This window comes from Eulemur rufifrons, chromosome 19 (assembly GCF_041146395.1).
Source record: "Eulemur rufifrons isolate Redbay chromosome 19, OSU_ERuf_1, whole genome shotgun sequence".
NCBI lineage: Eukaryota > Metazoa > Chordata > Mammalia > Primates > Lemuridae > Eulemur > Eulemur rufifrons.
Window position 1 is genome coordinate 102,966,307 of NC_091001.1, and position 27,923 is coordinate 102,994,229.

Sequence of the window (27,923 nt, forward strand, 5' to 3'; positions counted from 1 at the left end):
TAGGTAGGGATCAATGTCATTCTTTTTCATGTGGATATCCAAGAGTTCCAGCAGACTATTTCTTGACTGTTGTTTCCCCATTGAACCATCTTGGAACTCAGGTCAAGTACTAACATTTATAAAATATAACTAAAGAAAATAAGGATATTAAAAATGACAAAAAATGTTTTATAAAAATATACATTATCTGAAGTTTTCATCACAGAGGATTGTCTTTTAAAACCAAAGTTTTAGGTAACATATTTTATTACAATTTTGATTAAAATGGCAAGTGTTTCATGACATACAGAACATTAAATTTCTCTACCAAACATTAACTAGACACCATCCCTCTGCCTCTGCTAATGCTGACAGTACTAGAATAATGAGTTATACTTAAGTATTTTCGATTGCATTTCAAGTGCTTTGGAACCTTAGTTTTAATCTCTGGCTTAAAGGAAGAGGACTATCCAAACAAGTACTAGAGTTGTCTTCTTTCTTATGATATTGTAGAAAACTCAGAGAACTTTTTGCTGGATCTTGGAAACAGTTTTCTTCATTTCCAGCTGGTTTATAAGATCTGACACACAGTTCAGTTTCTTTGATATGTATCTTAGGGCTACTCAACTTATGCTCAGTTTCTTTGAATTGTGCTGGATTGTGCTTCTGAGATCTGTGCTTCACTTTTTGAGCTGTGTACTTAGCTTTCCCAAACACTGAGGCACTTTCTTCATCAGAGGAATGTCTGTCAAGGCAAACACTCTTCTTGATTACAATTTTCTGAGTGTTTTCCATATCAATTTTTCTTCTATGATCTAAAACAGTGTTTGGTGGCCCAACTGTAACAGTGGAGGTCTTCATAACTGGGTTATTAAAATAAGGTATAGAAGTATTGACTTTATAGTTTCCTTGAAGCAGCTGATCCTTTGAAAGACATGATGGACAATCAGAACTACTGTTACCAATACAAGATTCTTTTACATTGAGTAGGGATGTTTTCAGGTTGGTATCTGGCCATACATTATCCTGAGTATATGATGATTTTATATATATTCGTTCCTTTAAAGGCAAATCCTGAAGACATAAATCTCTAATGCCAGAAAGTAGATGCTCTTCAGGACTAATCTTATGAAGATCCCAATTCAACACTTTATTGATGTTTGTGGTGCTTGTTCCTGATTCACGTAACAATTGTTCTGGGATATTTTCAAAGCCACTGGGGATGACTGATAGCTCTGATTCAAGTTCTGATTTTAAACCATGAGAGAACGTGTTCCTTTGAATAGCTGGAGAATTACTAAAAGAAGTACCTTCCCAGTCAATGGTGCTCAAGTGTAGATCAGCAATCACAGACATATTATGAGATGAGGTACTGGGTTGACTATGTTCTGAAGTTAAAGACTTATTGACAGCTTTAATTTGCTGTATAGCTAAAGGTCTTGGAGAAGATGTGAACTGTTGTTCTTGTGTATTCAAACAGGGAGCATTTTCAGGTAAAAGCAAGCTGTTCAATGAGGCAGAAATAGATTCCTGTGGTAATGTAGAATCAGGAGAAATTTCCAAAGTTAACTTGGAATTTGGCTTAGGAAAGATTTCACATGTGGGTTTTAAAGTCATGCATGACTGAAAACTCATTACATCATCTGGTTCTGGCAAATTGTTTTCTTTGGGCATAATTTTCATACCTAAAAAGAAAAAAATATATAATTAACATCTATTTTCTTTTCCTTACCTTGGATTTAAAAAATAAAGAGTTCAGATTGGAAATCTTCTATATGAGCAGTTTTTCTGCCTGTGTTTTGTCTCAGTGCATTCCTAGAAATATATATAAAATATTTTCCTCTGGAAACAATGTTTTTTTCCCCTTTTTTTCCTACCCACTAGACCACTAGGGATGGAAACAATGTTATAAATGAGTTGTTTTCCTCACTGAGTTCTGGGAAATAAAGAAAATGTATTTAAAACCCAAATTATGTTATACACAGTAGTTGCTTAATAATTGGTTAATATCATTATTACTATTAACACGTGGTTAAGTTAGTAGACACAGAGCAGGATGGTTTACTCCTGGCTTTGCACCTTTGAAAGAAAGTATTTCACAAAGAAATAAGAGTACAACTCTAACTCTTGATTTTTTAAAACTTTCAGTAGAATTTAGACAAAATAGATTCTAACAGAATAGGTGGCTCTTCTGTGACATTTGTGTGTGACATAAATAGATACCAAACCCAATACTTACTTTTTTGTTTCTTCTTTTTAATTTCTAACTTTTGTTTTTGATAAACAGCAACAATCTCAGGATAGGCTGCTTCAAACAATGATTCTTCTTCAATTGTTAGAACTGATTCTTCATGTTGTTTATCTTCTATAGCATAATGTTCTAAAAAATTAAAAATACAGCAAAGCAGCCTTAATTACAAATCTTAAAAATTCAGTCTTTCCAGGTAACTAAGTTTACCAGGCAAACTAAGTCATCTGCAAATGGAAAATTCACTGCAAATATTGCTTTGTAAAATCTCTATTCTAAAAATCTATTGATGCTAGTACAGAATGTATTTTCTTTTGCCTGGCAAGAACTGGTGGGAGATTCTTTTTAAATTAGAAATTTAAATTCTCTTGCTTCAGAGATGGTAATAGCAGCTTAGAGAACACTTTGTTTAGATAAGGTTGGTTTTAATTTAGTTTAGTGAGTGTTAAAATTTCAGGTAAGGAATGAAATAGACTTAACATCAGCTTTCTTTGGTGATGGCTTCTGAAAAGAACAGAATTGAAAGGATCATCAAAAATATTACTGTTTTTCAGATTTTTGTTTCATAAGTTATCGATTGACCTCAGTCTTACTAGACTCACAAGCAGCTGATAAATGAAAATGAGAATGTTTATATGTAAATTTATAATATGATATATAAAAAGTACTCTAGATTTTTGTGCTTATTCTATCTGTGGGCAAAACTATGTAAGAAGCCAAATTATAATGAAAATATTGATAAGTTTAAGCAGAAACAAAGGAAATAGGTGATCTTAAAGTGTTTCTTAGTTAAAACTAGCTTGGGGTACATTTTCTCCCTTAAGAGAGAGTTCCCATAAGGATGAGTGAAAATGGGTATTTGATCTTCAGTTCTAGACAGAAGAGAGATGTACTGCCAATCTGGGTTAATATAATTTTCTTTCCTGAAAATATACTGTTGGTGGAATTGTTCTTAAACAGTTTTCAAAATTCTTCAGCCTTCTATCTTCCTATTACTACTTAGAATAGTTTATCTATTTCTTTATAATTTTATCCTTCAAAGTTAATCCTACAGCTTAAACTTTCATTGACAAATCTATTCTCTTACTCATTCAAATAGAATCATATAATCTAATTTCAAAGCCAAATAGAAAACAACTTGGTATCATTTTCCATTATAGATTATCTGTGCTTCTTTTGTCTCCAGTTTGGGAGCTAATTCAGAGTTCACTGTATCTCTGTCTGTAGGAAAAAAAAAAAAAAAAGAGCAATTTGACAATTATAAATTCCCATGAAAACTAAAGAAAGTAAATAGAGGAGAGGACATGTACCCCAGGTGCTATTCAGCAATTTCAATTTCTTGAGACGCAGCTACATATGAAATCCAATGACCAACCATCTGTTGAAGCATTTTCTTGAGAAATATAAATCAAAACTATTTTGGTATTATTTTCTTAAACATTAAAAAAGAAATGTCAAATTAGGACATTAAAATAAAATCACTTAAAGTTTATCATATTTACTATTGGTCAAAGTCTATTTAAGATAACACAGGCTCATACACCTCATATTAATTAATATGAAATTAATCCACAGTGCATGAGACAGGTTTGATCTTTATTCTTCACACACGTGTTGGGTGTATATATGTGTGTATGTATATATATACATATATATATATTTTTTAAATGTTTTTAATTAAACATTTTACTTAAAGTAAATACATACCAGGCTTTTCCCATTCTATTTCAAAGCAATGAACTCCATTTCTGATTCGGGTCCTAACAATTCTGAAAAACAAATTCATTAATGACATCTAATTGCTTAAGTTATTTGGAAATTTTCAATTAGTAACCTGAATAATTTAATTTCTATTTATTTTTATCTAAGTAAAAATATGTTAAGGAATTACTACCTTGTTAAGCCTTTGACTAGTTAATACAAAAGATAATTTTATTGTTAGGTGCACAGAGTTTACAATTGTTAGATATTGTCAGTAGATTGTTCCTTTCCTTCTTATGCAGTGTTCCTCTTTTTCATAACAATAAATTTTGTTTTAAGGTCTACTTTGCTATATGACTTTGATAAGTACAGTATTTGCCTAGTAAGTCTTCTTAAATCTATTTTCTTTTTTTTTTTTTGAGACAGAGTCTCTCTCTGTTGCCCAGGCTAGAGTGAGTGCCGTGGCGTCAGCCTAGCTCACAGCAACCTCAAACTCCTGAGCTCAAGGGATCCTCCTGTCTCAGCCTCCCGAGTAGCTGGGACTACAGGCATGCACCACCATGCCCGGCTAATTTTTTTTCTATATATTTTTAGCTGTCCATATAATTTCTTTCTATTTTTAGTAGAGATGGGGTCTCGTTCTTGCTCAGGCTGGTCTCGAACTCCTGAGCTCAAATGATCCGCCCACCTCGGCCTCCCAGAGTGCTAGGATTATAGGCGTGAGCCACCGCGCCCGGCCCTTAAATCTATTTTCAAACTTGGAATATCTTATTCTACATGTGTCTTATAAACAGAATATTGCTTTATTTTATTTATTTATCCCATATAATCTGTCTTTTAATAAATGAGTTTAATCCACTTATATTTATTGTGATTACTGATATAGCTGGACTCATTCATGTATCTTATTTTGTGTTTTCTATTACCAGCTTTTTGGTTGCTACTTCCCCTTCCTCATTCCTGTATTCTTTTGGCATGTAGCTTTACTTTCCTTTTTTAATTGTGTTGGTTGGGAAAACAGAAGTTGTATTTCTTTTCTTTTTTTTTTTGTAGACAAGATTCTCGCCTGTTGCCCCAGCTAGAGTGCAGTGGTGTCATCATAGCTCACTGTAACCTCAAATTCCTGGGCTCAAGTGATCCTCCTGCCTCAGCTTCCTGAGTAGCTAGGCCTACATGCACGTGCCATCACGCCCAGCTAATCTTTTCTATTTTTAGTAGAGACGAGGTCTTCCTCTTGCTCAGGCTGGTCTTGAACTCCTGAGCTTGAGTGATCTTCTAGCCTCAGTGGCCCAGTGTGCTAGGATTACAGGCGTGAGCCACCGTGCCTGACCTGTATTTTTAATAAGTACTCTTAAGTGTTTAAATGTATACTTTGGGAGTTTTAGTTTATCATCATCATCATATATTAAACATTTTGTAAATACTTATATACATAATTTTTTCTAGTCAGTTTATTAAATTAGTGAAATACATTTTATCAATTTCTGTATTGACCACTGATTCTCATAATCTACATCTTCCCTTTGGGTTCATTTTTTTCTTGCAGAAGTATATTCTTTAATAATGCTTTTAATGAGGGCATATGAGTGGTAAACTCTCTTAGTCTTCATATGTCTTGAAAATGCCTTTCCTGTGAACAATGTTTTAATGATTTCAAGGTTGAAAATTATTTTTACTCAGTACTTTGAAACATCACTCCATCATCTTTCCCATGATTAGATGTTGTGAAAGATGTGTGCTATCAGATTGTCATTCCTTTGTAGTTATCTTTTTTCTTTGCTATTTCCCCACCAAAGTTTTTATTTTAAAAATCTTCAAACCTTTAGAAAAGTTGCAAGAATAGTGCCATGAATACTCACATGCCTTCACAGAGATTCACCAACTGTTAATATTTTGCCACATTTACTTTCTCCATTTGAAAGTTAGTTGCAAACATGTCTCATGACACATCATCCCTAAATATTGCAGTCTATTCTATGTATTCTCCTACATAGCCACAATATAGCTATCACACTCAGGAAATTTATACATTATCTGGCCCATATTCAAATTTCCCCAATTGTCCTAAAAAAAATCTTTTATGGCTAAAAAGAAAAAAAATTCAGAATCCAATCAGGATCACAACAAATTGCTTGAATTGTCATGTCCCTTCAATCTCTTTTAATTCAGAAAAACTGTCTAGCTTTTTTTATGACACATATTTTTGAGTCCAGGATGGTATTTCTATAGAATGTTCCATGTTTTGGATTCATTAGATTGTTTCCTCATGATTAGATTCAGATTAAATACTTCTGGCAAAAATATTATACAGGTGATGTGGTGTTTTTCTCAGATTATCATTTTAGGAGGCACATGATATCAGTCTATTGGCCTATTATTGGTCATTAATCATTTAATCAAGCTGATGTCCACTGGATTTCTCCACTTTTGACAATACCATATTTCCTTGGTAATTAATCTGTAGAATTATACTTGACAATGACTATTCTTTTTCTCTAGCAATCTTTACCCAATGGTTTTAACATCCACTGATAATTCTTGCCCAATTGATTTGGTAATTTTTAAAATTTTCCTTTTATCCTTAATGTTTATAATATGTCTCGGTATGGACTTATTTTTATTTAGTGTGTTTATAGTTGGAGTATAAGTTTTTCTGAGAACTATCTTTCTCAAATTTTGGAAAACTGTCAGATGCCATCTCTTTAAAAATTACTTCACCTTTCCTTCTATTAGCTTTTAGAAATAAATCTGAAACTCAAATTATTCTCTATGTTAAAACTGCTCTGAAGTATATTTTTATCTGAGAGTCGAGATACCTTCTGTGTGACTTGATTAGTACTATCTTCCAATTCACTAATTCTTTTTGATCAAGTTCAGCCTAGAGTCCCATCTATTATTGCTTTTTATTTCAACTATTTTTCTTAAGATTCCAAATAGTTCACTTTTTACATCCATCCATTTAAAATTATTTCTACCCATTTTTGTTTTATAATTTCACCTTCTGTTGCTTATGGATATATGTCTTTGTCCATTTCATTAAGCATCCCAGCATTCTGAAAAGCCAAAAAAAAAAAAACTTTTGCCAGATTGTTTTATGAAACTACTTTAACCAGAAATGAATTCATGATCCAATTGTTGATTTTTAAAATACTATATTTCATCATATGTTAAGCTTTTTTTTCTTCTGTTCTTTTATATTTTAGCTGTCCTCACTTCTACCTCTCTTTTTGAGTAGTTTCCAGCAGGCTTTCTGGGCTTCAGGCAGCATTTAGTCTACCCCAGCCTCTAATCTCCTGATAGGAACAGCGGAATTCCACCCTAGCTATTTGGTTTTAAGAAATAAGCCTGACTCTTGCACTTTTGGTCCCTGTTTTTCTTTTACCCTGCAGGGACTTACCTCTGGGATGATATTGCTGTTCCCAGATCTAAGGCTCGGCAAAACCAGTTTCAGTCCCAACATTCACTTTACATTTTTATTCCTTTTCTGGTACATTGAAATAGTTATCTTGTTAAGCCTGGTTATATCTTTTTATAATTATTTCTTTTTATAATCTATTATTAAGAATATTTTAGATCATAAGACATGCAATTGGAAACAGAGTCTTCATCACACCATACTTTAAATTATATTACCGAATCGGCTGTAGTTGATCAGAGTTCCTTCTACCAAGCTTTCTTTCTGTCATGTCATAATGGGTCAAAATCACCAACAATTTCTCACATGCATAGTGATTGGGCCACTCCATTTTTTCAAGAGTAAATCTCTGTAAACATAATAAAAACAAAACAACAAGATTTTGTTATCTCTTGGAGACAAATAGTACTCTTAGGGGATACTACTTTTTCCTTTGGAATTAATACTAGTTAAAACAGTATCAATTAGAATATTCTGAGAAAGAACGACAAGCCTCTAAGGAGGAAGTCCTATATAATGATTAAAGGTGAGGGTTCTCAGTTTGAATGCCAGTTTGATATTTCCTAGATGTTGGGTAATTTAGTTAACCTCTCTTAGCCCCAGTTTTTCCATCTGTAAAGTAGAAATAATATAACCCAGCTCAAAGATTATGAAGATTAAGTGAGATTACATATAAAGTGTTAAATATAACAGTAAATTTTAAGTGTGCAATAAACGTTGGCTGTCATTATTAATACGGTTGTTGGTAGCGATAAATTATAGGTAGCTTCAATTTATCGAGCCACTCTGTGCCCCTAGCCACTATATTAAAAGTTAACATAAATAATCTCATTTAATATTCATGGTGACTTCATGAGATAAGTAATATTATTTCTATTTTGTGGACAATACATATCCAGGGTCACAAAGTAAATGAAATACTGTCCAAATTTAAATTTAAATCACTGACTCCAAAATCCCAATACTTTTATAAACTACATTGCCTTCTATAATAATATACTTCACCCTGATATTTTCTGTTTATTAGCCCCTCTTCCTTCAACATATCCCTGGATATAATATATCTGTATATGATAATTAAGGCTTCTTCTAAAGAATAGCATAATGTAGTTTGTTGTATGGTCTGCAAAGTATGGCCACTGTGTGGCAAAGGACAGAGGATTAGAAATAAACACTGAAAAATATATGGTCAGTCAATAGTTGCCTGCTTTAATTTTTTTTTTTTGTTGTTGAGACAGAGTCTCGCTCTGTTGCCTGGGCTAGAGTGCTGTGGCATCAGCCTAGCTCACAGCAACCTCAAAATCCTGGGCTCAAGCAATCCTTCTCTCTCAGCCTCCCAGGTAGCTGGGACAACAGGCATGTGCCACCATGCCCGGCTAATTTTTTCTATATATTTTTAGCTGTACAGATCATTTCTTTCTATTTTTAGTAGAGACGGGATCTTGCTCTTGCTCAGGCTGGTCTTGAACTCCTAAGCTCAAGCAATCTTCCCGCCTCAGCCTCCCAAAGTGCTAGGATTACAGGTGCCTGCTTTAATTTTTAAACCTCCTCTCAGATCAATCAAAGTGAATATCTCTTCCTACCTTTCCAGTATCTAACTTCATACTGTAAAGTAAGAATTTATTTTCAGATACCTGAAACAATAGTAAATCAGGTCTTTGGTACCTGATTACCTTCACCAATTTATCCTTATTCAAAAGGAATTCTTGAATAACCTAGAAAAAAAAATAGAAAATAGGAATTGAGACTTCAAACTTCTTAGAAAGTTTCTAAAATAAACACACAGTTGAATTATTGGTTATTACCTCATGGAATGGGAATCCCTCACAATTGCAAGCTTTCCTGAAAATAAATTATATACATGTTATTACTATAATCAGGCAGTTTTGGACAGACTTTGAAATCACCTGCTTCCATTTTAATAAGAAATGTCCATGTATAGTATCTCAGTCATCAAGCTTCTCTTTGAATAACTATTACATTACTATCTCCTGCAATAGCTGAATTCTTGAACAGAATCAAGAAGAGGATTTTGTGAAACATGTGACTAGTCTAGACATGTGGGTGTATATACAGGTTGTGCCAGAAAAAAATGAGTCTTAAAAAAAAAACTTACCTCTTAATATTGTTCTCTACTCCATTTAGTTGCCTATCATGTTCTGTACGGTGCCACTCACAAGGACAGCAGTATTCATAATCATGTGGTTCACAATATCTATCACTTTTACATAATTTGCATCCATTACGTTCGTGATCCTTAGGTGAACCTTTATGGAGATACAAAAAAGTATGATTTTTACTGCTCTTTACAATTACCTGCTATGTACATTTTTTGTCCTTTATCCAAATTTTCAAGAATCAATATTGCCTAGCACATTACCTAACATATAGAAGGCTTTCAACACATTTAGGTTTAATAGAGTAATGGACACCATAGGAATCCTTAGGATAGAGTAGATCTTGAGCTATTACTATCACATGACACTTTAAAAAAAATTACTCTTCCATCTGAAAGTGTTAATATGTAACTTGAAATAATAAATTACAATAATCAGCAATAGAACACTTTCTGGCTTAAGTGGAAGCTACATGCAAGAAAAGTAGAATGTAATTATTAGCAAAAAAGATTATTTACTTAATAGAGTAATTCTAATAGAATGTTTTTTTTAAATGAGAATATTAAAAGAACATAGTAGTTAATTACCTCTGCTAGTATCTAGTTCTCAGTTATGTGTATAATTATTTCTAAACTATGTTTGGAACATAAACAAATTATAACTGCAGCATGAGTGTGGGGACCTAGTCCTCTTTAGAAGGAAAGTGTGATTATCTTCAACATTGTTTTGAGAACATGGAAAAGCATTCATACTTGATATGACCTAAAATTGTCAATTATAAGGTACCAAAAAACTACAGAATGGTATCTTGTTTATAAAAACATTAATTTTCCTCCATTTCATCCATAATTTAACAATATTAACAAAAACATATTAAGGCAAACCAATAAAGCAGCATTTCTCTTAAAAGATGAGCTAACATGATATCCTAATCTCTTTTAGCAATGAAAGGCCTTTTTGATCCAGTATATGTTCAGTGATATCTTTTCTTACCAAGTCTAATGAAGAAAATCCAAGCTATTTTCAATAATAGTGAACATCTCTTAGATATTAGTTTTAATAAAGTCACTATCTTCACATACAATAAAAATGCATTATAGGACAATGACGAAGCATTTAAACATGTAAATATAAATCACTGATACAAAAACAAATGGTTTCAGTTCCGTTTTCCCCAAAGACTTATCGTATAATATATATAACATATATTAATATATAATATATATAAAATATATCATTTATATATATACTTAACAGTATATAAATATTTAAAATGGATTTCTATACTAAAAAGATGATAATTTTAAGATTTAAGTATTTTGGCATTATAGTTTGAAACTGCACTTATATCACATTACTGCATTCAATAAACATTTATTGAGTACCTGCTATGTGTATATAACACAACACCTGACTCCAAGCAATTCCCAGTCTAGTGGGGAAGACAATGTGAAACCCTTCAAGGTGCTATTAATATAGGTATGGAAAAAGTGCTATAAGAACAGGAATGAAAACATGGGTGTCAGACATTGATATTCTAGAAATATTCCCTATGTCTGCTTACCTGGATGGGAACACACAGAGCAATGAGCTGGTTTTTTAGCAACCTGTGGTTGTGGGTTAGAGTAACAAGATGTTTCACTCCACTGATTAAACCTTAATAGAAAATGGTTTTTTAAAAAAGAAAAAAAATAAGGTCACAAAAATGCTATGATCTCAAATATCAGTCTGCTCTATTCCCTTTCATCTGCCTAATTATTTTCCCTTTGGTGGTAGATAACGTTGCTGGCCTAGCCTAGGAAAACCCTCAGTCACAAGTTTGTTTGTGTTTTTTTTTAGACGGGGTCTTGCTATGTTGCCCAGGCTAGAGTACAGATTCACAGGAATGATCTCACTATTGATCAGCACACGAGTTTTGACCTGCTCCGTTTCCGACCTGAGCCAGTTTACCCCTCCTTAGGCAACCTGGTGGTCCCCCACTCCCGGGAGGTCATCATATTGATGACCAATGTAGTGCGGACACCCGATTGGCATAGCGCACTTACAGCCCAGAATTCCTGGGCTCATAAGATCCTCCCGAGTAGCTGGGACTACAGGCATGCACCAAGTTAGGCAGTCACAAGTTTTAAATGTGGCCCAAGGATAGCAGAACTACAAAACAGGAAAATGTGTGTGTATATCTATATGTCTATATCTCTACATAAATGTATTAATATATATCAATTCAGCCTTTTTTAAAAAGAGAATCTTGTTAGTCAGCAATTTGAGTAGAATGATTTGTAAATGTCTGTTTTTGATCTCTACTCTCCGTGCCAGAGTATAAAACAAACACAATCTTGAACATGAACATTTTTTTATATCAGAAATAAGGGTAAAGAGAGATAGAAAAAATTAAATAAAACATTAATCTTCTTGGTAAAAACTGTTTCAAAAATCTAGGACATCTGAAATGATTTCTTCATCTCTTATGCAAATAGCAAAATACTATTACCTGTTTAATAAAAGATTTTAAGAGAGATATATATACTGTTAAGGTATCTACTAATTAAAAGTTAATTTCATTTTTAGCTAAAGTTCCAGGTTAACATAAAAGCACCAATGGCATGGTTAGGTATTAATCATAAAACATAAGTGTTCTGAATTATGTTCTTCTACTTAAAGAGTTTAAAGTTTTAATAAAAAGCTAAATTCTCTCTTTAGTTCATTGTGTAGTATCTGGTACTTATGGAATTTCTAGCTCATCTACTATAAAGACTAAGTACAGCTTGCTAAAAATTAGCATTAATTGCTGCTGGATAAATAATAAATAGAACTTTAAAAACTAAAAGTAACTAGGAGAAAAGTCAGTCTCAATAAAAATTAGAATGGATAATTATAAAAGACATCATTTTATTATTGTTAAGTGTTAAGGCAAACACTTAATGAAATGTTGCCAAAAATACATATTTGCTGAAACTCTTTCAATAAGAATGGTTTGGAGTTAGCCAAGTACCATATTTACTTGCTTTTCCTTCTTTTTATTATTCTTCACAATTCCCAAATGATTCCTTAACTCACCCCATGCCAAGTATACCTTTTCTTTCCTGCTTTGGCACAGTAATCACTCATGTCAATAATGGATTTATTGAAGTCTTAGATTTATCAACAGATTTACAACTGAAAGAAAAGCATTATAAGAAAGAGTACTGTGATTGGAAATATTTTTCATGGTCATTCCTTTTTCATTTCTACCTCTTAACATTTCTTTTCTAGCACTTGCCAACTCAAATCTATTGGAGGCCGAGACTGTTTTACATTTCCCAGTGTCCTATCTCCTTTCTTACTTATTCTATACCTTATCATCATTAATGTTAATTTTCATAAACCATTGCTTTCATTAAGTAAATATAATTCACATTTTTAAGACAGTAAATAGCAGTTTATAAACTTCAATATAATCTGTATCTTGTTTTAAATCCTCAAATTGTAGAGTCTAAATGAATTAATGTATTACTAAATGTGTGGCTATAGAACAAAGGATAGTCAAGTACATTTTTGATCAAATGTTGCTTAAGATGAAATATTTGCAACATGCCACAGACATTTCATTTATGGAAAGTAAATACAATATCAAAGTAGAAAAGGCAAAATTATTTCAATGTCATGTTTATTTTTACCTGGTGGCAAAATAGTCTAAAATAGGCAGTGGTAAAATGCCAATGTTTACAAATAAATGCATTTGACATTATACTAATTGTGTTTAGTGAGCTAATAATATATTTTTTTAAAATATAGTATGGCTTAGAGCATATATTTCCATCCTTTCTTTGGAAAACTTCAGAAAAAATAAATTATTTTAAATGAAAATATAGTTTAAAAATATCAAAACCCTTTTTGGGAAAACATATCCTTTTTTGTAATATTTACTGTTAAGTTCAAAAAGAATAAAAGTCCAATGTCACAAGAAAAAGTAATTTTTACTTACCTCTGAAGTAAACTTTGTCCTTTCAAAATCTGTATAAGTTTTAATGCTTGCTCTTTTCCAACTCCAGGGACTCCCTTTCAGGAAGTGGGGGAAAAAATTGCAAATGTTAGTCTCTAGGAATAGTTAAAAGTATAGTCCATTAATTCAATGGAATATCGTGCAGCTGAAAGAAAGAATGAGGTAACTCTAAGTAAGGATAGGAAAAGATGTACCAAATACACTGCTATGTGTAAAACGAATATGTTATGATCTATATTTGTAAATTAAGTGACAATTACATCATTAGTTTATGTAAACAAAATATTCAGAGGGTTGTATACCAAACCACTGATAAGTGTTTATTTTAGGGAAAGGAGGGATATAATTCTAGAGGGCTTTCACCATGTTAATCATTTTGATAATATTTTAATTTGACATAACTTTGTTATATTTGTAATCATGAAAAAAGCAAGTTCACTTAATTATATGAACATTTAATATTTAAAGACCAGGATATCGAAAGAGAACAAGGGAGAGTTCCAAGTTAACCCCTGATATTAAAAACTTAAATAAATTAAAACAAGTGTGAATTTCCAACACACGAAGATTATAGCATAAATGTGTATTCATGTCATAATCTCTGGTTTAAATTAAATTTTCCAGCTCCTATAAAAGTTTTTGAATATGTACTTATAAGCAGGGCTGCTATTTAGCCAGTATGCACTAGGATAGACACACCAGTGTTAAAATACTTTTGAACGGGTTAGTAAATAGCCACTGCCCAAACATCCTGAGTGCCTGGTTGCACAAGGGTCTCCTTTCTAAGCTGAATGCCCCACTACCCACTTATACCCAGGATCCGGTTACTAAGAAGCTAGTCAGTGGCACAGCAGAGGGCACCCAGAAGTTTCTTCCTTATCTACAGCCTATGTCTTCGACATACAGGTTGTTAGATATTTTGAATATCATTCTTCCTGTATTAACATTCAGCTACATCTTTAATTTTTTGAAGGCAAACCATGTTAGTACACAGCCTAAAAAATCTGTAAGTAAAACAATGTACATAGATAACAGTTTTAATTAAAAAGGATATAGAAGTTCAAAATAGCTAAGGCTAATGTACAGTATAAACACCATTGTGGCTAAAGTTGGTTTCTGTGAGTTCAAGTTAGTAATTTTTTCTTAAATTAAACATTGGGCTATTGCTAGATTTTAATCATGATATAACTATGTATGGGAAATGGGAGTCTTCTATTTCAGAGGGAGAATTACAGTAAAGTAATGATTTGTGGTATTTAAAACATTTCTTTCCTCCTATTTTCTTATCAGTTAAAAAAAATTGTTGATTTCTCTATTGGCCACTGATGTTATAATTTTACTATCCTGCTTTATTTTCCTTTCTCCTAAGTTTGGGTGAAAAAAAAATTATATGCCATTCTCTGTTATACTTCTTTTGGGAACAGAAGTAAAATGAAGGATTTGTAAGGATACAGATATGATCAGTAGGAACATAATTACAAGACTATACAATAAGACCTAAAATACCAGTCATTTTATATTTTTAAACATCGTATTTAACAAAATGGGATTATCCTCATAATTCTTAGTTCATCAGTCACCTATTATATTTATTTGTTACAGAGTACTAGATTGTGCATCTTAAGATATAAATTAAATGTTTTTATGAATAAAACCTAATGCAACGCTGAGAGGCATGGAAGTATGAATGGCTTACCCCAATAATCATGTTGCTTAGCAACAGTAATAACTTTAAGCATGTGCACAGCTGGAAAGCTACAACTGATATTGAAAACTAAAAACCAGACAAAATAGTGATAGAAATTAACATTGGAATTATACAAGCAAAGAGTAATTTCTATATTTCTTTAAAAGGGTAGTTGAACTTGAATGTGAATCTCTTAATCTATAGTAATGGTTTATTGAGATTCAAGTTGTGGTACTACTTATTATTCTATTCTTTCTTATAACATTCAGTGCCACAAGTCAGCTCTTCAATGCCATCTGAAATGCTGATTATTTTAGTCACTGAATAGGCTATTATGTCTAAAGTTATATTTTAAATTAGATTCCTAATCATATAGCGATATTATATTCATATTTATACAGCATATAAGGTACCAAAAAGACATTGTGAATAGTAAATTAATAGAATTTCAGCTTACCTTTGGGAGATAATCACAGCCAAGAAGTATTGCTAGTCCAACCAGAGCATCTCTATCCAAACCTAGTTTACTCTTGATAGAGGATATTGTATAACAGTCAACATGTGGATCCTAAAGAAAGTACAGATTTATTTATCTCCAAAAATATTTATATATTAAAACAACATTACAAAAAAAATGTTGAAGTTATCTTTAAATATTTAATTATTCATGAAAATTTAAATAGGAAAATTATCCTGATCACCAGAATCTTCATAAAATCTGATACTTCAATATATGGAAATAGAGTCATAGTTTCAAAAAACGCTTAAACAATAAACTATAGTCATCAATTTGTTCTATTTTATTGCTTTTTGGTGTCTAAAAAAAGAATCTGTTTCCATCTTACAAAATTAAACATTGTAAAATATATTATGTGCAGTAAACATTCCCTGTAATTGCCATTTCCTAAAGTTAACTATCATTAGTAGCTCAGTACATATTCTTCCAAAAACTTCATTTACTTGACACTTATATACTAATATTTATTATTAGTTTATTTTTAAGTAAAAGTAGGAATATATAAACATACTCTTTTGTAACATTTTTTTCCCCACTAATATGTCTGGATATCTTTTATGTCAATAATACATATGCTTTTTAATGACTGCTTAGTATTACATCATATGGACCCCGGGGCAATGTTTCTCAATGGGGTTACTATTAGCATTTTGGGAGAGAGAACACAATTTGCTGCAAGTTTAGCCTGCCTGGCCCCAATCCACCAAAGTCTATAGTCACCCTTGACCAACACTGAATTGTTACAACCAAAATGTCCCCTGGCAGTACCTCTCTGCCTGAGAACCTGGACTATAAAGTATTTAACCATTTCCCTATGAATGAGCTTTTGGATTGTTTGCCAAATTTCTGTAATGATTAACAATGCTAGAAGGAACATCTTTGTATATCTCTCCTTGCATATTTGGAGATGTTTTTGAGAATGAAATACTAAAACTAGAGATTCTGGGTCAAAGCAATATATTTCATATGCAATTTTGTGATGTATTATTGAAACTGATTTATAATTAAACCATGTGAGACAAACAAGTCAAGTCCTCAGGAGATAAATCCACATTTCAAAGAGAATGAACTATGTACAATGATTTTTTAATAACAGTAAACATTTTATTTAGTAACTGCTATGTGCCAGGCATTATAGTATTTTACGTGTACTATTTCATTTAATCAGCCCTTTTAAAAAGGCAGATATTTTGTAAACAAATGCTGAAAAAGAGAAAGAAAAAATTACCTTTGTATTCATAGTGAAATTCCTATAAACAGTCTGGGCCCCATAAAGGAAGGCATCTCCATCATTGGTGAGGCAGCCATCTGCCTGACCACCAGCATTGAGGTAAGCACACATGGCTTCAGCTTCCCCAGCAGCTTGAACCCAGGGGATTCCTAAGCATTCTAGCATATCGAGGCACTGTAAACAAAAAGTAGGTGGAAGAAGTTAAACAATGTTTTTACTGCTAATTTCAGTGTTTAACTTCTATATTATAATATAGAATAATATATATTAATGTATTAATCATATATTATATATTAATATATTATATTAATGGTAACTATTTAGGTGTTTTAAAAATTATGATATTGAAGAAACACTTGGAAATTTGAACACTGATTGAATACTTGATAACATTAAATAACCGCTGAACTTTTAGTTGTGATAAAAATTACACCATGGTTATATTTCTTTCTATTTTTTAAGAGTCATCTTTTAGAGAATGGTACTGAAATATTGAAAGTGATACAATTATGGCTGGGATTTGCTTCAAAATAATACGGGAGTATGGAAGTGGGTAAGGGTGTAGATGAAACAAGATGAGCCAAGAGCTGATAACTGTTTAAGATTGATGGTGGGTTACTTTTGTATTCATTTAAAATTTTCTATAATAAAAAGTTAAATTTTTAATGTCAACTACAAAATAATCCGTATTTGCTTTTCATTGTTTTGTTCATGCTATTCAGATTTTGGAAATATCCTTAAATAATAATCACATGAAGATTTATATCTATAAAGCTATAATAATTTTTCTCATATGATAGTCAGCCCAATATGAGTGCTTCCAAAAAAGATACTATTACACAATTTGGGCTTGAGGCCTTAAAGTTTTCTTCTTTTTCTCATTTTGCCTCCCCTATACAATGAAATTCTCATATTGTGGGAACTCACATAGGGGTCAGTTGTTGGTATCCTCCTAGGAAACCAAATGTCTGTTTAGGATGATTGTATCATTTTGCTGATGCACAAAGAATCTGCTATGTGTTTTCTTTTGGTTACGATTTTAAGCCAGCTGAGTAGCTTGTGGTTTAGCCTTACAATCTAGTTCATTCTCTGTGTATGGATTCTTTCTGTATTGGGAATATGAATTCTCTTTGTATTGGGAATACTGAGTATGGCAGGGGAATAAAGGCTATTTACTTGTAGTTTCTTTAAACTGATAGAATAAATATCATCTCTTGCTTTGACTAACTGCTTACATGCTATATTACATAATAAAAACCTCTGCCAGATGCTGCCCAAGGTGGACAAAGTTCAAAAAGACAAAGTACTAAGTTGAAAGAAATTACTTTTCAGGACTTTGGCCAGGTGAATTTAGGGAGATAGTTTTGTTACAAGTGTTGCTTTTAACTTAACCCTAGATAAGAGGTATATTTTCACAATAACGTTCTTTTAGTTTCTTGCACTATTTGTCATTACAACTTTTTTCAAAGAATAAGCTCAGAATTTGCTATGAGACTGGTTGCAATTTTTCCTCCCCTATGTTTGGGATGGAGGTTGGAAGTAGTGTTGGAGAAGGACTAATCTTTGCTTTTCATGATTATATCTAAAAGATGGCCATGGATTAGGAGGTAGTATGGCCTACTGAGAATACAGAAATATGAAAATGTATAATAGATAGGAAATACTGAACTGACGCAAAATGCCTAAGAAAACTATAATTACTGCAATAAAGAAATAGGAAAGGAGCAATTTTCTTAAGAAGAGATGGACATTGCTTTTTGTTTTATACATCCTTTTTCATTTAATGTCTTAAGTTTGAGGACAATGGATATTTCCAGGAACTGATTATATGAAAAATGATTAGAATATGGCACAGATATTTTCTTCAACTACTGATAGTCATTAAGTTGGAATATTCACTAATTGAAAATTATTTTAAAAAATCACATAAGCATGGAAAAATAGAAAAAATTTCAGAAGAGGAGAACAATGACAATGTATGCAATACCTTCTAAAAGAAATGTAATTTGTAAGCAACGTTAAAGAGAAAAACAGGGAAATAAACTCAAAGCAAATGTGATAAAAGGTTTTTATCCTTAAATAAAAGAACTTGCACGAAAGAAAAATTAAAACCTCAAGAGATTAAGTAGGTAAAGGACACGAGGGTCATTACCTAAAGAGGGACTAAAAATAGGTGAAATGTTTAACCTCACCATTAAAAGTCAAATACATATTAAATGAATTATCTTTGTTGCTGCACACTAAATAGTACCAAGATAAATCTCCTAACATCCAGTGTTCTTGTGGGTGTACCAAAATTGCTTATCTCACATCTGTGGTAGAAAGTAATTAGCAAGAGCTATAAAATCATTCCAAAACTTTGGTCTATCAATCCAACTGTGGGTAATTTTATCTAAAACCTCAATCACAAGAAAAAGTTATTTACACACAAAAAAGTTCATCATAGTTTCATGTATAATACACAAAAACTAAAAAAGCAAATGATGTATACAACAGGGGAATGACTGATAGCTTTGAACATGTTGCATAAATATTACAAGTTATGACTCTAGTGTTAGGACTTGAACTCATGTCAGTTTCACTCTAAAACACAAACTTTTCTCTATCCACATTGGACTTCTAGGCACAATAAGGTTACTGAGTATTAAAGATGATAAATAACAAACTTGTTAGAGTAAAATGTACTCTTTAATTCAAATCAGAATCATTAAATCAAATCTGAATACTCACCTCTCGTAAGACGGATTTAAAATGTGATCTCCCTGTTCTTTGAGACCATGTTTTTTCAGAAGGCCCGTACCGAATCTGATTCCTCTTGTTTATGACATCAGCTTTCAGCTTTGGTGGCTCCCCTTCCATAACAAAAATCAGTTTTACATCCATTTGCATTAAATATGAGATACGAAAAAATAAGTTCCTGAAATACATAAATTAGTAATATATTAATCATCATATACTGATAGCAAAAGTCAAAATAGCAATATGACATAAAGGCAAGAACATTAGACTTATACCCAAAATGTTATATGCAATAACATTTCATTTATTAAGATTTTAAGTGGAATGGAAAACCACTGAATGTTTTTAAGCAAGAGGGATTTATGATTATTCTGATTGCTACGTGGAAAATGGTTTGGAGGAGGAGGCCAAGAGCAGAGAGAGGGAAACTAGGGAAGGTGGCATTCCAGCAGTACAGATGAGAGATGAGGTTTGCATATACTGAGGTGGTGCCTCTGAACACTGAGAGAAGTTTGTGAACACAAAGTCTATTTTGGAAGTAGAATTGGCAAGACTTACTGATGGACTGGATGTGGGGGAGAGACAATGTCTCCCCAGTTTCTGGCTCTTAATAACTGATGTATCCTAGTGGATACGTGAAGCAGGAGATAGATATGTGAATCTGGAGCTCAAAGGGGAAGAGGTACAAATCTGCGAAGGGTCAATACTAAGATGGCAGATCTTGCTTGACATATATATTTGAAAATCTCAAAATGTAAAAGAATAACAACAACAACAACAACAAAAACTGAAACAAAACCAAGACACCAAGACTGTTTATACAATCACATATTTCTACTCCAAGAAGTTTTACTCTACCTGAGGTGGGGCTTCATGACGGTTCCAATCATTTTTTTGACTGTCTGTGCCTCACACACCCAGAGACTCAGATCAACTGCAATGGTTTTCCCGCTGAGATCATGCAAGTGGATGTGTTGCTTAACAGGCTCCAGAATTTGCCACAAGTCATTCACTCCCATTCTGGTGATTATCTGCTGTCATTTGAAATACACTTTACAAAATATTGTTAAAAGAAACAGAAGCTCAGAACAGTAATTCAAACAATACATTACGAGCCAGTTCAGGATAATTCATAAATAGAGGATTCTTCTTATTTCTTTCATTAGTCAGCTTTTCAAAATAAATCAAGAATGTCTGAAACATTAAGAATGGTGGTAACTTGCTTTGTTTCAGCTAATAAAACAGCTAACAAATGCAGAGATAGGTAGAAAATACAAGGATGCTTTAAATCATATTTGTCTACTTGAGAATTCATTCCTTGATTTACAGACCTAAAGAGAGAATAGGAATAGTTCTCTATGATAATCAGGAAAAACAAAAAGCAAAAGCAAGGAAGCATGCAAACAAGCAAACTAAAGAAACAAGGGGGTTAATGAAGGAAAATGTTGATAGAGAAGTGAGGGAAGAAGAAATAAGAGACAGAAAATGAGGAGTTGGAGGAATGTGGAATTATCTTTTTTAAAAGGGCATTGGCTTTTTAAATTGAAAGGTCATACATGTTCACTGTGAAAAAATAAAAATGTAAGGAAAAAACTTTTTAAAATCACCTATAGTTCCACTATTCAAAGAAAACTGTTAAACTTTTTTTCTATGTACATGACATTTTAAAAACAAAATTGGCTTCAACTCTGCTACTGTGAACATACTTTGCTATTTTCTATAGGCCAGCTTTTCCTTATTAAACATCTGTATCTGCTTTTCTGTTCCTTTGTTATTATTTGATAAAGATATTATATAGCATTTGCAATGAAGATTCAGTCTGACTACACATACACAGTCCAGATTATTATCCTCTGGTTTTGTGAATTTTCTTTGTCTTTTTTTTTGTTTCATGTTTCTAGAGATGGGATCTCACTGAGCGCAGGCTGGTGTCGAACCCCTGAGCTGCAGCTATCCTCCCAGAATGCTAGGATTACGGGCGTGAGCCACGGCGCCCAGCCAGATTATCCTCTGAATGACTTTAATTCATTCCAAAAACAGAAGGAAGGAGACAAAAATATAAGTCAAAACGTTATCACCTTTATGCAGAAACCTTTTGAATAAAAAGTACTGTATTATTGTCTGTTCCTTTAAAGAGTCCATTCTAAAAGTAAATTTTCTCAAATTGCATATGGGTGCAAAGAAAATAAATGCTGGAAATGTTGCTGTCATTTTCTCAGTGCTTTTCTGAATCTTAATTTTATAATGTGGCTAGTGCCACCATTAAGTATTATTCTACACATTCATTTTTTTGAAGTGCACAAATACCCGCGGATGCAACTTTACAAAGAAAACTATACAGATTTAAACTATGAGAAAGAAAGCAGTTAATGGTGGCCCAGTGCTAATATTGTCTATTTCACATAATAAAGCCCCATTGCTTGAGTGTAGCCTTGTGTTATAGATTCAGAATTAATGTGAAAAGCTGTGGTTAATTCTGCAAAGAGAGTATAAGTGCATATATTTTCTAAGGCATTATTATAAAGGGAAATGACACTTTTAAAGTATTAATCATCAGAACATGTAAAACTCAGAAATTAAGTTTGAGGGGCAAGTTCTTGTTGATACTTTTGCTTTCCTTTTGTGGCTCACGTTGGATACTGTAGACTGCTGTCGAAGAAAATTATGCAATTCCTCTCTCTGGAGTTATCATAACTGATCTTATTTCATTTAAATGTTACTGCAACTCTAGAGGTCAAAACTTGAAACGCAGGTTATCTTCTGATTTAGCAATACCTCTTCTGGGAATTTATTTTTAAGATATGCTATTAGGTGTGTACAGATTTATATACAATATTCACTGTAGCATTGTTTGTAATAGTAAGACACTGAGAAGAACCAAATCTCCATTAGAAGACTAATTAAGTAAATTATGGTATGTTCAAACAATGGATTAGATGATATAGCAAATAAAAACTAGACCTATACGTACTAATAAAAGTCTCCAAGTTTGAAAATGAAAACAAGTATAAAATAGATATTAGTGATGATTGCAGTTCAGGGATGGCAAGAATTACTCTTTAAAATATATCCCTTTGGGTTGTTATATTTTTTTAATAACCATATGTATGTATTACTTTTCAAATTAAAAAAAAATTTAAAAAATGTGACCTTATCTATAAGGAGTTAAGGAAATGAACTAGAAATCTTTAAATGGTTTGCTGCTTAAGTAAGTGACAAACTTGCGTATAATTCATGGGTCAAATTAAAAAGCAATATTCTCCAAAATTTTGAGTACTTAAATATTAAATACTACTTCAATATGACCTTTTGAGGGAAGAGAGATTCACATTTTCTGGTTTCCTTCAGATTGCCTAATGGCTAGGAACTAGTTGTGTGAACTTGGGCAAGGCACATCTTTTCTCTGGTCCTTCCAGTTCAAAGGTTCAGTCATTTCTACCATGTCTCCATTGTTTCATTACATCAGTTGACTATACATATATAAATAGTAATGATGATTGCCACCTAGTGCAGTGTTAAGATGGCACACATAAACATACATTTTATATAGAACAATGATAGAATTTGTATTCCTTTTGAGGGTTATGGTAAAAAGAAATTAGAGAAACACTGATGAGGTAGATGCTTGACATTACAAACTGTAGTTCTCAAAATATTTCAAATATATTAGCGTCATTCTGTAAAGACTCTATTGGTATATATTTTTCACTAGGGGTAGCCATTCCTGGAAAAAAAAGTAAGTCTCAAACTGATTGTATTATTGGATCCCTTCAGCAAGATAAAGAGAGCTTTTAACTAAGCCCATAAATAATATCTTTAATATATTACATATAAAACTTCATTTTTTACATTAGTTTTTGTCAGAAATAAACCTGGTTTAAGGAATGACTAATCATGATTATGTTATAAAATAATTAATAATGGCAGCTGGACAATGTCTACCTGAGACATATACCTAGGACATCTATTTTGGCTATATTTAAAAAATGTAAAGACTACAAAGCTATAATAATGGCTATTTAAACACAACTGGTATAAATGACATAGGCAAAAAAAAAAAAAAAGAAAAAGTCTGTAACAGAATCATTTGTTGGTTCCCAGAAAGTAAAACTTGAGTTTCACTCTGTCCTAAAGTGTCCTCTTCTCCACTTTCCCTTAGTTATGTGACATTTTCTAGAAAAATGTCTTTTATTACCAGTCCTTCTGGTCACCATATTCTTTAATCTATCTCAAAGCCTTTTAAACAATTTTGAAACTTTAACCTACAGGGCCCATATATCTTATAAACAGTTGCAAAATATAAAAAATGTTAATGTAAAATTTTATGTGTTCCAAAATGTAATATATTCTTTTAAAATACTATTTAAGCATTATCTTCAATAGATCTACACCCTAAGTTGTTTAAGGTTAAAAATGCATGCTTGTTCTGCAGAACACTCATAAAAGCAGGACATTAAAAGAATACTTCAATAGTTCTGAAAGAAAACTTAACTGAAATGTAAATTTTATTAAAAAGAGTTCCATACTTTAAGAATGCAGTTAATCCAAAATTTCTATTTCCATCATCTATTGTTTTCTATTCCTTGTTACATTTTCTTTGCACCAGCAGTTCCTCTGAAGTGATATAAAGTAGCAATTAAGTAGTTAAGACTGTAAAAACATATAAAATTCCACAAAAGGACAGAATGCAACAGCTTTAAAGATATTAAAGTATGACTACACTGAAAGAGAACAGACGATTCTTGAATGAGGTAATAAATAACCTGATATAGTTACTTGGAAATAGCTCAGCATTAAATAAAATTTAAAAACACTACACATATTAAATCCACCAAAAACTATGTAAATCTTTTTTGCTTTCTATTTTGTAATAGAGTGAAATTTGAAATTTGCAATGTGGGATTTGTTGAGTCCCTACTCAAATCTTTTATAATGTAATTTTATTCATGTCGATCTGGTTAAACAATATATATTACATATAAAAAGAAGAGTCTCCTAACATCCTTACAATTTCTAAGAAGTATTTGTGACACAAGAATACTTATGTGAATCAAAAAAATCAGAATAACACACAGCAAGTAACTGTATAACCCATTAACGGCTTCAATTTATTTAGCTTACTTATGTGAATCAATGTCAGAACACATAACAAACAACTTTATAACCTATGAGTGGTTTTAATTAATTTAATTTAATGAAAAGAGCACTGGACTTGGGATAGAAAGCCTAGGATTTTGGTCTTGGATATACAACTGATCAGCTGTATGACCTTGGGGAGACATTTAACCTTTCTACAAAATGAGAGGTATTAAAATAAACCAGATGAATTACAAGATCCTAATATCCTTTGAATCTCATGACCAATTTTGGCAGCTTAGAGTAAAAAAGAAATCACTATTTTAGAAATTTTTGCTTGGTAGAAAGAACGTAAATTTCTAGCTTAAAGAAATGGCTTAAAAATCCACTTCAAGTTAAAACAAAACAAATCCTTTGATGTAACCATATGGTGCCCATAAATCAATTTATGCTCCTAAAACTTCCTTAAAAGCTAATAAGCTTTTATTGGTTAATTATAAAACTGAATGAGGTGAGAAAAACACAGAACGTTGTTAATTCCACTAATGAATCAAATTTAAAGAACATAAAGAGGTCAGTGGCTTGATTTATGTAAAAATACACATTTTATTAAAGCAACAGTTTCCAATTTATTTCAGCTTTAAGCAAAAACATTAGAAAATCTATATTGACAATAAAGCAGGAAATACTTTCCCATTAAGGTGAGCATATTTTCATACAAAAGTTGATAAATGGTGTAAACTTTATTTCAGTGCAAGATTGTACTGCATAGGATTTAAAACATAATTTCACTAATTAATGCTGTTATTTAAAATTATTTTTTCAGTTTTATTTTCATATGAATTTAGCTTAAACTTTGAGGCATAATATAACCTAGGCTTAACTTGTTATCTATAAATACTTATTAAATGCCTACTATTTACCAGGAATGTTTGTTTGAAGGTGCTGGACCTACAAGGATGGAAGATCAAGCAGTGCATTAAGAACCTTAGTAGGGTAAGTGAGACTGCCAGTTAAAGGGGGGCCATTATAACCATGTGATGGGTACAGGTCCAGAGGTAAGAAGAGCAAGCTATGGGATTATATAAGAAAGAGGTGCCCTGCCTAAGTCTTGGGCATCAAGGAAGGCTTCCTGAAGGAAGTGACATCTAAGTAGGGACCTCCCAACTGTGTTTCCCATTGGTGACCAACAAGGACCACATAGGGCAAATGTTTCAATCTATTCTGACTGTCATACTTTTCATTCATCCATGGCTAGAGCCACAATAGGAATATAATATACTGATATATAATACTTGGTTAGTATTAGAAATAAAAGGTGACTTTAATGGAAGGAATTCCATTACTGGAGGCCAGAGGCTTAACATCAATTTATTTGGGGCGGAGTGAGGTGGAAGTAAATGGCATTTTTTACCCATCAAGAAGAGAAGATTTTGGAGTACAGAAAGTAGGTTACTTGGCAACATCAGCATATTCATGCGAAGGGTTGTGCAAAGACTGAAGGGGTAGGTTAGTGACGGATTGAGAAGGGCACTGAAAGCTAAGCCAAGAAAGTTAAACTTCATTAGTTATGATATTTATTGAGGTTTATATTCTAGGCTAGCACAAGGGAAAGGAAGACTGTAAATAAACTACAATGCCTTAAGTACTATAATAGAACTATTTACAAAGTACAGGTTTTTTTTTTAAGTGAACATAGTACATTCAGAGTACCAAAATACAATGTTAACACTGAAAACAGAACACCAAGTTTGCCGATGGGGATCAGGGACTGCTCGCTCGGAATGGGCTTAACGAGGCGTGGGTTAGCCCCATCGTGCGCCCTGGGGAAGGACAATGTGGACCCAGCCGTTAGGCCCAGCGCGTCGCGGCCGGAGAACTCGCATGCTCCCCCGGCGGAGGCAGCCCGCAGGGCCGGTGCGAGAGACCAGGCTCGGGAAGCAGGGGCGAGATCGCCGCCCGGTAGCTCGTTTTGGACTTCAATTTTATTCAAAGGGAGCCGCTGACGGGGTCTTTAGAGGGGCGGCGAACACAAAGGTCGCCCCTCCCCGTGTGTCAAAGGAACCAGCAGGACCCCGGAGGTGCTGTCTCTTCACCGTCCCCCGGGACTTACCCGAACACTTCCTCCTTGGCTTTGGAAGAAGCCCCTTCGTCATTTACCAGTGTGGCCTGAATCCTAACTACTGCTGCCTCCAAGTTTCTGAATTTTCTGAAAAAAGTCCTCTTTTCTTTCCCAAGCAAGACTAGCGTTGGGAAGCGGCCCGGCCTCAGAAGCTCCTAGAAGACTTTCGAATTCGGCGCCCCAGTCCATGAGGCTCCGCCCCTTCCGGGAAGTGACTGTCCCCTTCTCCCCCTGCCCCGGGGGGCGCGCTCTCGGTTTTCGCTTCCCGGCTTCCAGCTAGCTCGGTGGACGCATGCGTGGACCTGTTGCTGGGGGCGCCCAGTTGTCTTCCCTTTCACTTAGGCAAATTAGCCGCCTCACCCGCGTCCAACCGCCCTGACCCGTGCGCACCTACTCGTTCCCCCACCCGCCCAGGGGCACTTCCGGCCCGTTCTCAGACTCCAGTGGCGCGAAGTGCCTGAACTGCGCAGGCGCGGGCGGAGTCCCGCGGGGGAGGCAGGGCGGGGCGCAGGCGCGGACTGTCCCGCGGTGGGCGCCGGGGCGGCCGGACTCCTGCCTTCGGTTGCGGGCGCGCGGTTCCTGGTGGGCCAGCGGCGCTCAGCCGAGGCCGAGACGCCCTCAGGGTGGCCTAAGCGTCCGGTCGCACCACGACAGCCCCGCCGATCGGGTTCCTTTGAGAGATTACGACTTGTTGGCGGTAGGGTGAAGGCGCGCGCTGTCGCTTTCCCTTGCCCCGGGGTTCATCCCCCGCCCGCGCCTCCTTGGCTGGCGACCCCCAGCGCACCTGGGAGCGGCCGGGTCATCGGAGCTGCGGCGGTGTCTAGGGGCCCCGCGGTGAGCCTGGACAGGAGACGCAGGTCCCTAGAGCTGGCCGGGCGGCCGGCGGGATCTTCGCGCGCTCTCCGCAGACGGCTCAGGTCTCAGCCGAGGGAAACTTGGCGGTCTGTACGGGGCCCCTCCTTCCCTCTTGGCCAGTCACCAGACGGCCCTCGGGCTTTGGCAGGGAGCTTGAGGGGGTCAGGGTCTGGGGTGAAGTTGGGATCAGGAAGTGGGCTCTTGTCACGTATCTGACGATACCTCACAGGCAGCAACTTAAGTGTTTAAAGGGT

At 34.0% G+C, this 27,923-nt stretch overlaps 2 protein-coding genes across 2 annotated transcripts in view; one reads left to right on the plus strand and one right to left on the minus strand.

Moving 5' to 3' along the window:
• Positions 1-396: 396 nt before the first annotated feature.
• On the minus strand, positions 397-20,635 carry GEN1 (GEN1 Holliday junction 5' flap endonuclease). Its single transcript, XM_069494893.1, has 13 exons — positions 20,475-20,635; positions 19,608-19,794; positions 16,875-17,051; positions 15,587-15,697; positions 13,425-13,498; positions 11,025-11,116; positions 9,460-9,610; positions 9,149-9,185; positions 8,978-9,058; positions 7,562-7,692; positions 3,935-3,996; positions 2,219-2,359; positions 397-1,664 (listed from the first exon to the last, which is right to left on the minus strand). The coding sequence occupies exons 1-13, from the start codon at positions 20,633-20,635 to the stop codon at positions 397-399; spliced, it is 2,673 nt and encodes an 890-aa protein (XP_069350994.1).
• Positions 20,636-27,345: 6,710 nt separating this feature from the next.
• Positions 27,346-27,923, plus strand: part of SMC6 (structural maintenance of chromosomes 6) — a 76,644-nt gene continuing 76,066 nt past the window's right edge. Inside the window, exon 1 of the mRNA XM_069493892.1 lies at positions 27,346-27,511. The gene's annotated coding sequence lies outside the window, so the exon portion shown is untranslated. The remainder of the gene's footprint in view (positions 27,512-27,923) is intronic.